General features: G+C 43.1%; 1 protein-coding gene across 1 annotated transcript; it reads left to right on the top strand.

Moving 5' to 3' along the window:
• The first annotated feature begins 7,897 nt into the window (after window positions 1-7,897).
• Window positions 7,898-9,899, top strand: LOC134862612 (putative nuclease HARBI1). Its single transcript, XM_063880615.1, has 2 exons — window positions 7,898-8,855; window positions 9,157-9,899. The coding sequence occupies exons 1-2, from the start codon at window positions 8,164-8,166 to the stop codon at window positions 9,701-9,703; spliced, it is 1,239 nt and encodes a 412-aa protein (XP_063736685.1). The 5' UTR covers window positions 7,898-8,163; the 3' UTR covers window positions 9,704-9,899.
• Window positions 9,900-13,382: the final 3,483 nt, after the last annotated feature.

Raw genomic sequence — 13,382 nt, 5'->3', positions numbered from 1 at the left:
AATCCACTGATTGGCAAGTCTGTTGAGCTGAAGAGTACTTTTACTGGGTGATTTCCTCTAACTGTTTTGACTAGAAGATACTGTTCTTTTCTACCAGCAGTGATGAGGCTGTACAACTCATCTCTTTATCACCCTCAGAAACTAACTTGACATATTTTATTTTTATCTATCTTACTTTTGTTTGATTTTGCACTGGACAGTGCTGTTGTGACACGCTGCTTACCCTGCCACAGACCTCACAGCATGCCATCACTGAATAACAATGTACTGTAAGTGACAAATAAAATCACTGACTTCTTAAATGGTTTCGAAAGCGTTTACTTAAAACTCATTTTACTTATTGTTTTCAATGTACTCAAGTACACTGAGCAGCTCAAGTTCCAACAAACAACACATAGGCCTATTGTGTTCAAACAGCACATAGGCACCATATAAAACATGACAGCTTTACAAAAATACTAAAAAGTACAAACACAAAAAAATGCATACAACAAAAGTTATGTAGTGCTAGAGAACAGTATACATAAAAGTATAGATCAATATTTCAAGAGGAATAACTTTCAAATGCATGTAGAAACATTTATGACCAATATGCATGTGACAAGCCAAAACATACAAATATCAGTCAGACTCAAATACATAGGCCTAAACACAAATTGTGTTCAATGAACACATAGCCTAAACTGTATAAAACACGAGTGCAATTATACAATTGGCTGTATAATAAAAAAAACAGCTGAAGTGCTAGAGAACATAAACATATATGTTACAGAATTAACGTTTCAGGTAGCAGCGTTTTCAAAGCCCTGTAAAAACATCCCTGAGCAATATGCATGTGACAGGGCAAAACATCAGAAGCCTAGACAATGTCCATAACCCAGATGTTGCTGTCCAAAACAGCATTGAATTCTGATCTAAAATCTGGGAAGTTATCGTAATTATCTGACACCTCCAGCACAAATCCACATGTGTGGCCAATAGGCCTCCTGGAGAAGTCTGACATTTTTGTAAAGACAACCTGGATTTTGGTACAAGTGATTATATCACTACCAGTTGTGAAACGCAGGAATTTTCCGAGATGGTCCTCGTCTAACTCTCTAAGACAGTGGTACTCAACCTTGTCCTAATCAGGAGCCAGATTGACGAAAAAATATTTTTGCAAGAGCCACAATCCAAAAACGCTCCTTTCCTCCCTGAAACCATTATGCATTTGAGAATATGGATAATAGTAATATGTTACTAAGGAATGAAAACCATAATGTACAGTGCAACAACTGTGATTTATTATTTTCACTACAACCACAAAACACACATTTCTGATCATCACTGCCCATAACAACAGATAACAGACAGCATGTTTACTGATCATCATAGTCCATATAACAGCAGATTATAGACAGCAGGGGTTGTCAGAAGAGTAATGTTGTACTTACTTCACACTCAATGTGATTTCTGACACTCCTTCTGCCGCACAAGTGATTTGAAGTCGGGCTCTGCGCTGGAAACGGCGATCCGAAGGGCCTCTGTTGTGTGCTGCAGACTCAATCTGTTTCGGTTGCAACATTTTATTTTTGAGAGCGCAGAGAATGCTGCTTCACACCGGTATGTGGACGGAAACATTGAGATGATGCGTCTTGCCAGTCTGGAGATATTTGGTAGATGCCCCACCAGTTTCCAAAAGTCCACGACATCTGTAATCCGAAACTGACGCTGAAGTTCATCTGAGCTCTTTAACTCCACGAACTCCATTTGAAGCTGCACAAGTCCGAGCTGGTCGCTTATTTGCTTCATTTCATTGACCTCAATCAGGAATGGGTTTTTCACAAGTAAAAAAATATTGCTATGGTCCTTGAAGTCGTGGAATCTTGATGTGTAGTTTTGCTTGAGCTCAGTTAGCACGTCACAGAATTGTGATTGACAGGGCAGGAGAGCGTCTGCATGCATCGCCATCACTTTCTGCACGGTGGGGAAGAAACGGTAATCAGAACCACGGACACTTCGTTCGAGTACATCCAGTTTGTCAGAAAATACTCTGACAGCCGTGTAGAGCTCATACACGGTCTTGTTTCTTCCCTGCATCTTGAGATTAAATTCGTTCAAGTGCTGCGTAATGTCACACAGGAACGCAACAGACAGCACCCACTCTTCATCATCCAAAAAGGAAAATCGGGAAGTCTCCCCTTGGCCGACAATGAAGGATTTCAGGGGTTCAAGCAGGTCCATGAAATGTGCAAGCATACGTCCTTTAGACAGCCATCTGATCTCGTTGTGTAACACCAAATCTCCATAGTGAGTTTTAAACTCCTCACACAGCAGTTTAAAATTTAGGTGGTTTCTTGCACGGGCCCTGATATAATTAACCACTTCGATTACCTTTGCCATCACTTCATTCAGACATTTGAACTTAGCAAACAAGGCTTGTTGATGCACAATACAATGGTATGAGAAAATACCCTCAGCAGCAACCCCGCCGTTTTTCAGTGTTTCTTTCAGCAAAGCCACGGCTCCGTTCCTCTTACCAAGCATCGCCGGTGCGCCATCTGTTGTGAATGCTGTCATTTTTTCTGGTCCAATGTTAAACTTTTCTAATGTTTCCAGCACAGCGTTTTTTATTTCAATGCCCGTTGTTCCATTTTCCAGTGAAACCATGTCAAGCAGTTCTTCTGTAATGTCAAACTTACTGTTGATCGCTCGGATAAAGATGAGTAATTGTGGCGTGTCATTGATATCCAAGCTTTCGTCGATTGCAAGGCTGACAAACTCAGCAGATGACAGTTTGTCCTGAAGAGTATGTGCAATGTTCTCTGAAATGTTTGATGCCCTCCTAGCTACAGTAGAATCCGACAGTTGAATTTTTTTTGCCTCTCGTTCCAGGTCTTTTTTCTCAGGAAACAACGTTGAACAAGCCAGCAGTATGCAATCCTTCACCATTTCTCCATCAGTATATGGCTTCATCTTTTTCATCAGTTCATGTGTGATTTTGTAGGATGCCTCTGTCGCTTTTTTCACTCGTATTAGTGTGGAATACGTTTTTTTGAGCAGTTCGGTTCTGTTTGAGTCTCGCCAGCTTTTCCGCCCTCAGCTCTCCACCTTTCGGAAAGTCGGTACTGAACTTCGGGTGTTTTGTGTCGTGATGGCGCTGCAAATTGGACCTTTTAAATTGTGAAATGACGTTGTCACAAAGCAGGCAGATGCATTTTCCCGAACCGGTGGAGACGAAGAAAAACTCGAGTTCCCAGTCCTCTTTAAATGTTCGATATTCCTCTTCATATTTTCTTTTCCTATATTCATTTGCCATTTTTGCGTAGTGCTGTAAGCTAGTTTTCCCAGTGTGACGGAGCAATTATCTCGCGCACCTGCAATCAGAGCGGGAAACCTGAAATAATTTGTGATTGGTTGTTCAGAGGGATGGGGGGGGGCGGCTTAATAGACTGACTTGTGAGTGATAATGAAATGTTGATGAATTCTGCTGACAATGTTTTTGTTTTTCGTTTTTTAAAGATTTTTTGAGATTTTAATTTTTTTTAAGTGGGACTTAAAAGAGCCGCAACTAGCCTTAAAGGAGCCGCATGCAGCTCGCGAGCCGCGGGTTGAGTATCGCTGCTCTAAGATATCTTCTCAAGTGGTTTTCCACCTCTCGCTGTTTTGAGGTCATGACCTCTTGGAAGTCAAGTAGACCTTGAACTTGTCTTGGATTGGGTCTGAGCGCCTGATAGCGTGCCAGTAGGTCATCATGAGCAATGTTGACCTTTCCATGCATTACCTGCTTCCAACAATCAATTACATACCTAGGTTTTTGTACTAGTTCTTTATGTGCAATCTCCTTCAGGATCTGTGGAAGCGTTTCCGCTTTGATCATCTTTCGGCACTCATAGTTCTCAAGGACTTCCATGAGCTCGCTGGGATCAACTGATGAGAAATTCTCAAGCGCCTTTTTGAGAATGTCCTGGTCCTGAATACTCACATACTGAAGGAAGCTTTCTAGGAGGTTGCTGCACACAGATCCATGAAAGAGGTCCTCCATCAGAGGAAGAGCTAATTTTATCGGCAAATACTGACATGTTTGTAAACCTGAAAGCAAAATTCTGGCAATGGCCTTCCAGGTTTCACAGCTAAAGTCATGCCTAATGAATGGAACTTTGACTGCTGTTCCAACAGTACAGCGATCATAAAATTCTTGCCAAAAAGAACAGTAAATATCTCTGACAACACCTTCGCCAATCCCCTTTTCTACACGGTTATCTGGAAGTATTCTTCTCATAATTAATGGGCGTGTGAGCAAAGTAGGATCCATGAACTCTTTAATCAACTCATTTAGGTAATTACTATGGTTATTATTTTGGCGAGACTGGCCTGTGATGTGGAGCCAGGTTGTTGTGCTGGAGATGCATCATTGGATACTGTTGATGTGGAGAGCAGTTGCTCAGGTGGTGGGTCCATGACTTGCTGAAGTGAGGAGGCAGAATGCAATGATGAGGAAACATCCGAGGTTATGAGTGGCTGCAGTTGGAGTTGGGGCTGAAACCCAAAATCAAATGGTTCTGTGTCATCGTCAGCGTCAGTTTCAATTTCACGACAACCCGGACCAAAGGTTACTTCCGATTCAATGTCAGTTACCAGGTCACATTCAAACAGTGTGCCATATCGTATGCCAGTGATTGTAACACCATCCTCTTCCTCTTGTACTCTTTCACTTTTATTCTGCTCTGAATCACACTGAAGATCATCCTGTTGTGAAGCATCATGTGAGTCCTGGTGATCATCCTCCTCATCCTCATCTATTGTTATTACACCGCATTTTGATTTTTCACCATCTGTGGCACTATCATCCTTCAACTCCTTGGGGGAAGTAGCAACATAAAATCACAACCGTGCCATGCACAAAGTATCATAGATAAATCCAACGGTTACATCCTCTTGGACAGGGTTCTGTTTGTAGTCCCTCAATTCAAAGTTGAACTCAGATTCATGTCCTTTTGATGACAATCCATCTGGAAAGAAGAGCCTCTTTCCTTTTTGAAGGACCTCATCCATTCCACATTCTATTCCAATAGGTACCATTCTTGTCCCTCCTCCCTGTTTACCTCGTATTTGTTTCCTTTGTTCTCCCTCACAGTGCAACCATCCAATTTCAATCTTTCGATGGGTTGCTTTCCGCCTCTTGTGTGAAGAACCTGCTGATGAACCAGCTGGCTCTGCATCTTGTGTTTTGTTTTCCTCAGCTTTTCTGGCCTGTTTTGTTTTCCTATTTTCATTTTCCTCAGCATTATTTCGCTTCTTAAGCTTGACCCTAAGCTTTTCAAAAAGACCCATTTTGTTTTTTTGTGTTGTCCCATTTCTGCAGAAACTCTTCAATGCCAGACGATCCCCAAATGAGGAAATGTATTTTGCCAGGTCTCCATCTTCCATGCAGGGAATGACATCTTTGTCAATCTGTGAAATTATCAAAATAAATGTAAGTTGTTTTACTCTCACAATAACAAAAAGATATGACTAAAGCTCAGTGTATGTGACTGTTGTATCTATATGTGGTGTGTGTGTGTGTGTGTGTGTGTGTGTGTGTGTGTGTGTGTGTGTGTGTGTGTGTGTGTGTGTGTGTGTGTGTGTGTGTGTGTGTGTGTGTGTGTGTGTGTGTGTGTGTCAACCCCCTGCTCTTATAACTGCTGGAAGGTGTATGTAAGTGTGTTCTTCTGTGAGTGTGGCATATGTGTAAAAGGCATATGTGTAAAAGTTCCACACATTTGGTGTTTACATTAACATTCATTCTACATTTTAACATTCATGTCAGACTAGTCCAGACAAGCACAGACTGACGTTTACACACACTTTACCTTGTCCTCCTGTAAGTGTTTTATTACTTCCTCTAGGACTCCTTGTTGTCGTAGGAAATCAGACACAGTGACACTGGACACGGATAGTCCTGTAAAGAATATGCAGCACAATTAACAATGTTATGTAATCGTTGCACTATGACCAGTTTACACAATAATATTTGTTTGCACTGTCTGCCAATGCTGGTGAATATGGGCTATTCAACAGGTACTTTCTTATCAGCAGTGGTTCACAAGTGCTGCTGGTTTTACTTGAAGTACTAAATGTGCTAGATGACAGGTGAAGTGTCACACAACATGAAACGCCAGTTTTAAGACGGGTAAATAATAACCCATAGCAGGGTTTATCAAGCTATTTATCTGTCTTATACGGGCGACTCTAATCTTAATTTCTTGAACCCCTAAACTTTTATTACAGAAATGTGTTCTAGGCCTTCCCCCCTTATTAGTATGCTGCCCATGCATAATAAATAGGTAAATAGAGTATATGGCTGTATGTTGAGTATATGGCTGATATTTCATTTTAAAACTACACCAAGCATGTCAGAGGACAATTACAGGAACAGTAGAAACGTGGAACTGTCCATTTTGTATTTTGAAATTAGCACTGATAGGGACGTAGTTTATGCAAGTAACTGAAATACACTGTTCAGTAAAATCAACTTTGTCAATTAAAAGTGGCATGATATTTTATCGATGGGAAACTTGGGCTGTGCAGACGCACGTTAAGCTACCTAACACGAAGGACACATTGACAACGGGCTCTATGGAAAACGTAAACTTGGGCTGTGTAGAGACGCACGTTAGGCTAGCTACTTAGCTCGAAGGACACCTAACTGACAACGGGCTCAATGGAAAACGTGCGTGCCATTCCGGCTTAACATCGCAAGAAAGCACAAGGCCTACAGTAGGCCTATATTAACCCACAAATGCGTTAAGTTACCCTGATGAATATGATTCATTTTAGTCTTTCTTAAAGATATCAATTAGGGTGACCAGACGTCCTCTTTTGCCCGGACATGTCCTCTTTTTATGTCCTGTCCGGAGCGTCCGGGGGGGGTTTATAAATTCATGAAAACGTCCGGTTTTCACAGTTTTTCATGGGACCATTAAGCGTGTACTTAAATTGAATGGCGCTTTGCACAGAAGTCTACTGTACTTAGACTTCTGTGCAACAATCGCAAGTGTCCTCTTTTTCGCCACCTCAAATCTGGTCACCCTATATCAATGCAGCCATCAGCACATAAGCCCAAATGGACGGCAGCGATGACAGAGATGTAACAGAGCTGTATGGGCAAAGATAGTTCATATACCGTCTCTGGTGTGAGTTTACGCAATCATAGGCTACGTGCCCACGACAACGCTCTGAAGCAAAAACGCAGATGTCCGTTTTTCCCCTCCACAATTTATCTGCGTTTATCTGCGTTCTCACGAGCGTTTTGGGGGTGGATATCTGTCTATCCATGGGAACAGGGAAAACGTATAAAACTCATAATACTCGCAGTTTGCCGATGAAGTAAGCACGCCCCGGACGTAGGTGGCAGTAGCAACAATACCAAATGCCTGTTTTGTGGCTACTTCCTCCGCGTCAGTTAGAAGAAAATGGCGAAGCGCGGCGGCAATAACAGTACGCCTAGTTCAAACTTTGTTTTGACTCTCGGTAAAGAGTCTCGCCATTTGTTGGCCTGCATGCATACCATTCAACGCGGCTACTGCTACACGTTCATCCATGTTTATCAAAGGGCAGGCTCAAATTTGGCGCTAGAACGTCACTTCCAGATGCCTGTGCAAAAAAAAAACCTGTGCAAAAAACGCACTTCTGCGTTTTGAACTGTTCCTACGGCGACGAGAGACTGGAACGTTTTCAAGATCTCCACTTTGAGGGGCGTTTGCGTTTTCTCCGTTTTCAACTCCTAAAAACGCCGTCGCCGTGTGCACGATAGGCACATCTGTCGAAATGTTCTACGTTTATCTGTCGTTACCGTTGTCGTGGGCACGGGGCCTTAGTAAGCAGCTAGACTAACCTATGCCTACAAAACGAAAACTATCACCTAATATAAGGCCCCGTGCCCACGACAACGGTAACGACAGATAAACGTAGAACATTTCGACAGATGTGCCTATCGTGCACACGGCGACGGCGTTTTTAGGAGTTGAAAACGGAGAAAACGCAAACGCCCCTCAAAGTGGAGATCTTGAAAACGTTCCAGTCTCTCGTCGCCGTAGGAACAGTTCAAAACGCAGAAGTGCGTTTTTTGCACAGGTTTTTTTTTTGCACAGGCATCTGGAAGTGACGTTCTAGCGCCAAATTTGAGCCTGCCCTTTGATAAACATGGATGAACGTGTAGCAGTAGCCGCGTTGAATGGTATGCATGCAGGCCAACAAATGGCGAGACTCTTTACCGAGAGTCATTTAGACCATAGGAGACGATACCAACGGATATTGGACATTATTGACGCACCGGAGGAGGAGACACGACGAAGTGAGAGACGAGTGTGGACGAGGCCAGGGAGAAGCTCCGAGTGGTGGGAGAACTTCGTTAATGATGTGGTGGACGAGCAAGCGTGGTACGAAAATTTCCGCATGACCAAAGACTCCCTTTATGCCCTGACTGACCTACTTCGTCCTCACATCGAGGGTCAATCGACTAATATGCGACAGCCAGTGCTGCCTCTGAAGAAGGTGGCATGTACACTGTACTATCTTAGCGATGAGGGGCGCCTCCGCAAAACAGCAAATTCATTTGGTCTGGGGAGATCTACGGTGTCGAGGATCGTACGAGACACGTGCCGTGCAATTACGGTTCATCTCGGACCCAAATATATAAAGCTGCCATTCACTGTCCCGGATACTGAGGAGCTAGTGGCTGGGTTCCTAGAAGACCATGGGATGCCCCAGTGTCTAGGAGCAGTAGACGGGACACACATCGATATCAAACAGCCGCCTGTGAACGCCACTGACTACATAAACAGGAAGAGAAGATACTCGCTGAACGTCCAAGCTGTATGTGACCATAAGTACAGGTAAGGCTACAGGCAGTTTATCACTCCAAAGACATCAGCTATACACCACCATCACTCAATTGGGCACAGAGCAGTCTGTCCCATCCAATAGCCTTGTAACAAAAAAAATTAACAGAATGTAGCCAATATAGCCCAATATACATGTAGTCTATATTAATAAGCCTACAGTACCATATTGACACAACATTTAGCTATATTTACACACCCATTCATTAATCTATTTTTGTTAGAAATGTACATGTTGTGGGGGTTTTCTCTTTTAAAAAAACCTTAAAGTCATGATGCTTCATTTGTGTTGCAGATTCATGGATGTGGTGGTGAAATGGCCAGGTAGTGTGCATGATGCCCGGATGTTCGCCAACTCGAAAGTCAACAGTTTTTTGAAGACTGGGAAGATTCCCTCACTGGAGAAGCAGATAGTGGAGGATGAGGAAGCCATCCCCATCTTCCTGTTGGGAGACCCGGCCTATCCCCTCCTGCCATACCTGATGAAGGAATATGCAAATGGAGGCGCAACCCCTTCTGAGCAGTACTTTGGCCTCTCCCTATGCAAGGCTCGTATGGTCATAGAGTGTGCATTCGGTCGCCTCAAGGCCAGGTTCGCCTGCCTGAAGCGACAAATGGACATAAATCTCAGTGACCTGCCTACTGTGATTTATGCCTGTTTTGTCCTCAACAACTACTGTGAGGCTTGCCACGAGACCGTGAATCACCATGCACAAGAGGAAGCCGTGCAAATGGATCGGGACCAGCAACCTCCCACACAGAGGAACAATTATACCACAGACTGCAACGAGGCAGGTGGAAAGCGGGTGAGGAGAGTCCTCACCAAGTATCTGGACCCATAATATGTTCTTTTAAAATCAGCTTGTTTGCCAGTAAAACAGTTACTGGTGACACCTGTGTTTATGTTTATGCACATTATTTTTTTGGTGTTGATATTGTTTTGTGATCAGTCTACCAGAACTTGTGATGTGTTGTGTTCATGACTTTATGTACTCGTTCTCAGTAATTACAACAGGTAATGAATAAAACCCTTTTTTGTCAAAATAACCTGCATTAATTTACTAAGATTATGATTACTATGTTTAGTGGTTCTGCAATATGACAACTGTTTAAACGTCATATCTCCTATGATTTCAGTTGTAACACTTTCTGTGTAACTACATAGAATTAGCAGACATGATGACAAATGAGGACAACAAGGGGGAGCATTCTGTTGGTAACTGATTGTCCAGTAGATGTTCGTGACCTGTCAAAATGAGGTGTGTAAGACTTTTCTCAATAACACATGCAAATCAGGGGGGAAATCAAGTATTTTATCTTGTTGAAACATAAATACAGAAAACATAAATCCCCCAAAAAATGTATATAGTGCAAATGACAGTTTTACTAAGGTGCAACGCAACATAAAAAACCCTTTTATGTCAAATATTCAGGACAAAGTGCATGTGAACATCATGCAAAGACAGCCATAAACCAAATATACAGTAACACTGTACAAAAATAGAAATATAAAGTACACTCGAAAATCGGCCTGCATAGCCACATGAGGTAGCATCAACGGCAACAACGTTGAACAAGTCATTTGACAGTATGTAAGCACGGCTAGGCTACTTACAATGAAAGAAGATCAACCTGGTCTTCTTCATCAGTGCTTTCTGAAAGCAGCTGGTCTGTGTAGGAGGCGGCCCTGGGTGGTTGTGGTAAGTATTGGTGAGAGGAGGGCATGGGTGATTCTGGTGTCATGAATGGGTGGGAGGGGGGCACATATGTGCTTAAGGAGGCCATGGGTGAGGTGTGCGAGTGAGGTGAGGTGTGCGAGTGAGGTGAGGTGTGCGAGTGAGGTGAGGTGTGCGAGTGAGGTGAGGTGTGCGAGGTGGCCATGTATCGTGTCTGTGTACATGGTGCTGGTGGTGCCGTGTCTGACTGGCATGAGGCTCTAGCTGGTTCTGGTGGTGGCATGTATGGGTTATAGGAGGGCATGTGTGGTTCTTGTGGTATGTATTGGTGGGAGGAGGGCATGGCAGGTGGTAAGTAGCTTGAGGAGGCCATGGGCTGTAGGTATGTGGGCGCGTTGTGTGAGAAAGCCATGTTTGGTCTGTATGAGGGTGAGGTGAAATGTCTCACAAGAGTTTCAAAAGACTGGCTCATCCTGGTTTGGGCAGTCACTAATGCATCCATTCTGGAACTGTGTTCCCTTTCCGAATTCTCCATGATGTCGGCAATCCTCTTTTTAATTTGGAGGGCTTCATGGTGTTCATCGCTCCGCACTTTCTTCTGAAGCCTGCTTGTCTTGTAGCTGTTGAGTTTGGCCTACAAAATAACAGACCAAAGCAAACATTAGTGGACTTATAATAGTGCATCTGTCCTTGTCCTGTACAACATGCATGCACAATCCACCTTCGTGACAATATTACAGGTCTTGTATAGGTCTTGTATGCAGGTGTTGTTGTAGGTCTTGTATGCAATTTCGGTTGTGTGCAAAAGATTGTCTTTAGGCCCACTGCAGCAATGCTGTAGGCGTTTGCGCGCTCTCTCTCTCTGTGTGTGTGTGTGTGTGTGTGTGTGTGTGTGTGTGTGTGTGTGTGTGTGTGTGTGTGTGTGTGTGTGTGTGTGTGTGTGTGTGTGTGTGTGTGTGTGTGTGTGTGTGTGGGCTATGTGTGTGTGTGTGTGTGTGTGTGTGTGTGTGTGTGTGTTAACGCGATTTCAAATATTGTGCCATTGTCAGTTACAGACCAATAGGGATACCAACTTCAGTGGGCTACACTTCACTTGAATTGTGTCAAAACGGTAGGACTGGAACATTGTGACATCCAAACCATTTCAACATCCAAACAATAACGAGTGTAATTGTGCATCTGGCAAGCACAACTGTCCTTTGTAATTCGTGTAAACAATATTTTTTACTCACTGTCATTATAAAAAAAAAACACACACACACACACACCCGGAACAGGACAGGTGCCCCTTACATTGCCATGATGTTTGGGGCTAACACTAGCGTCAAACACATAGTTTTACCTGAAGTAAGTGTCTCCTCCTCAAAAGAGTTTCTCCGCCCGGCTCCGAAGATGAGCTGTCCTCCTGCACCGATTCTTCTGCTTCTGCTAGTTCTACACCGCCCAGCTCTGCTGCCCCATCATTTACGTCTGCCGTTTCGAGGCCATGCTCTACTGTTGTGGAGGCAGGGGTGGTACCCCAAATTTCATCACATAGCTCGAAAAACAAAGACACCACCCTCCCGTGCCCACTACGGCTCTGGGTGTCCACAGCATGCCTATATTTTATGCGCACGGCTTTAATTTTGGTTGCAACATGACCTTTGCTAACCTGGTCCTTAGCATGAGGGTACTTTGGGTCGTTTAGTGGGTAGTTCTCCATGAACGACTCCCATATTTCAGTATATTTGTTTTGGACACTCTCCCAATCAACATTATCCACTGCCTTCCTGGCTTTGTAGTTTAAAGTTGTGTTTAGCAGCAACTGGACCTCCTCATCTGTCCAAACAAAGTTTGAACTAGGCGTACTGTTATTGCCGCCGCGCTTCGCCATTTTCTTCTAACTGACGCGGAGGAAGTAGCCACAAAACAGGCATTTGGTATTGTTGCTACTGCCACCTACGTCCGGGGCGTGCTTACTTCATCGGCAAACTGCGAGTATTATGAGTTTTATACGTTTTCCCTGTTCCCATGGATAGACAGATATCCACCCCCAAAACGCTCGTGAGAACGCAGATAAACGCAGATAAATTGTGGAGGGGAAAAACGGACATCTGCGTTTTTGCTTCAGAGCGTTGTCGTGGGCACGTAGCCTCACTCACCTGATGCAGCCATGGCATGCCGATCGATCCCGACGCCCTCCTCATGCCATCCTGTAACTGGAGTGACTCATAGCCCACTTCTACCGAAGGCTCTGTTTTGAGGGACTCGTAGCCCACTTTCGCCGTTCCTGGCAGATTTCTGACTTTTTTTCTCGAAAATTCTGACTTTTTTTCTCGAAGATTTCAACTTTTTTTCTCAGAAATTTCGACTTTTTTTCTCGAAAATTTAAAAAATATGTTCTCTTCATGTGGCCCTAATACTCTTCCGTAGGAAACCTTTTTTATTATTCAGGCTCATTAATAAAAAAAGATTATTGAATTTTTACCAGCAAATGTAAATTATTTTAAGCATTTCCGAAATACACTTGCATTATCCCTTTAACACCTGCGCTATCATTTTCTTTACCATTAAAAATATAGTCTACTGGTTACATGCCATTATCCAGAATATACAAACTTTTGTAATAATTATTACATTTATAAATTACTTTTTCTTTTAGATATTTTCTCTATAGCAATGTACCAAAACTCTTTGTACATTTTATGAACAAATGTATGTTCACATTCATGTTCCCCAAAAGAATAATCCTAATGACTGGCGATCCCCTGACTTTTCAACTTGTTCTTCTGTGAAGTTGACATGTTTGAGTGAAAGATTGACAATTTACAGGTGTATTTTCATGAAATCTATGTGGTATCTGATA

This window comes from Eleginops maclovinus, chromosome 4 (assembly GCF_036324505.1).
Source record: "Eleginops maclovinus isolate JMC-PN-2008 ecotype Puerto Natales chromosome 4, JC_Emac_rtc_rv5, whole genome shotgun sequence".
Taxonomy (NCBI): Eukaryota; Metazoa; Chordata; class Actinopteri; order Perciformes; family Eleginopidae; genus Eleginops; species Eleginops maclovinus.
This window is presented reverse-complemented; position numbering and strand designations above follow the sequence as displayed.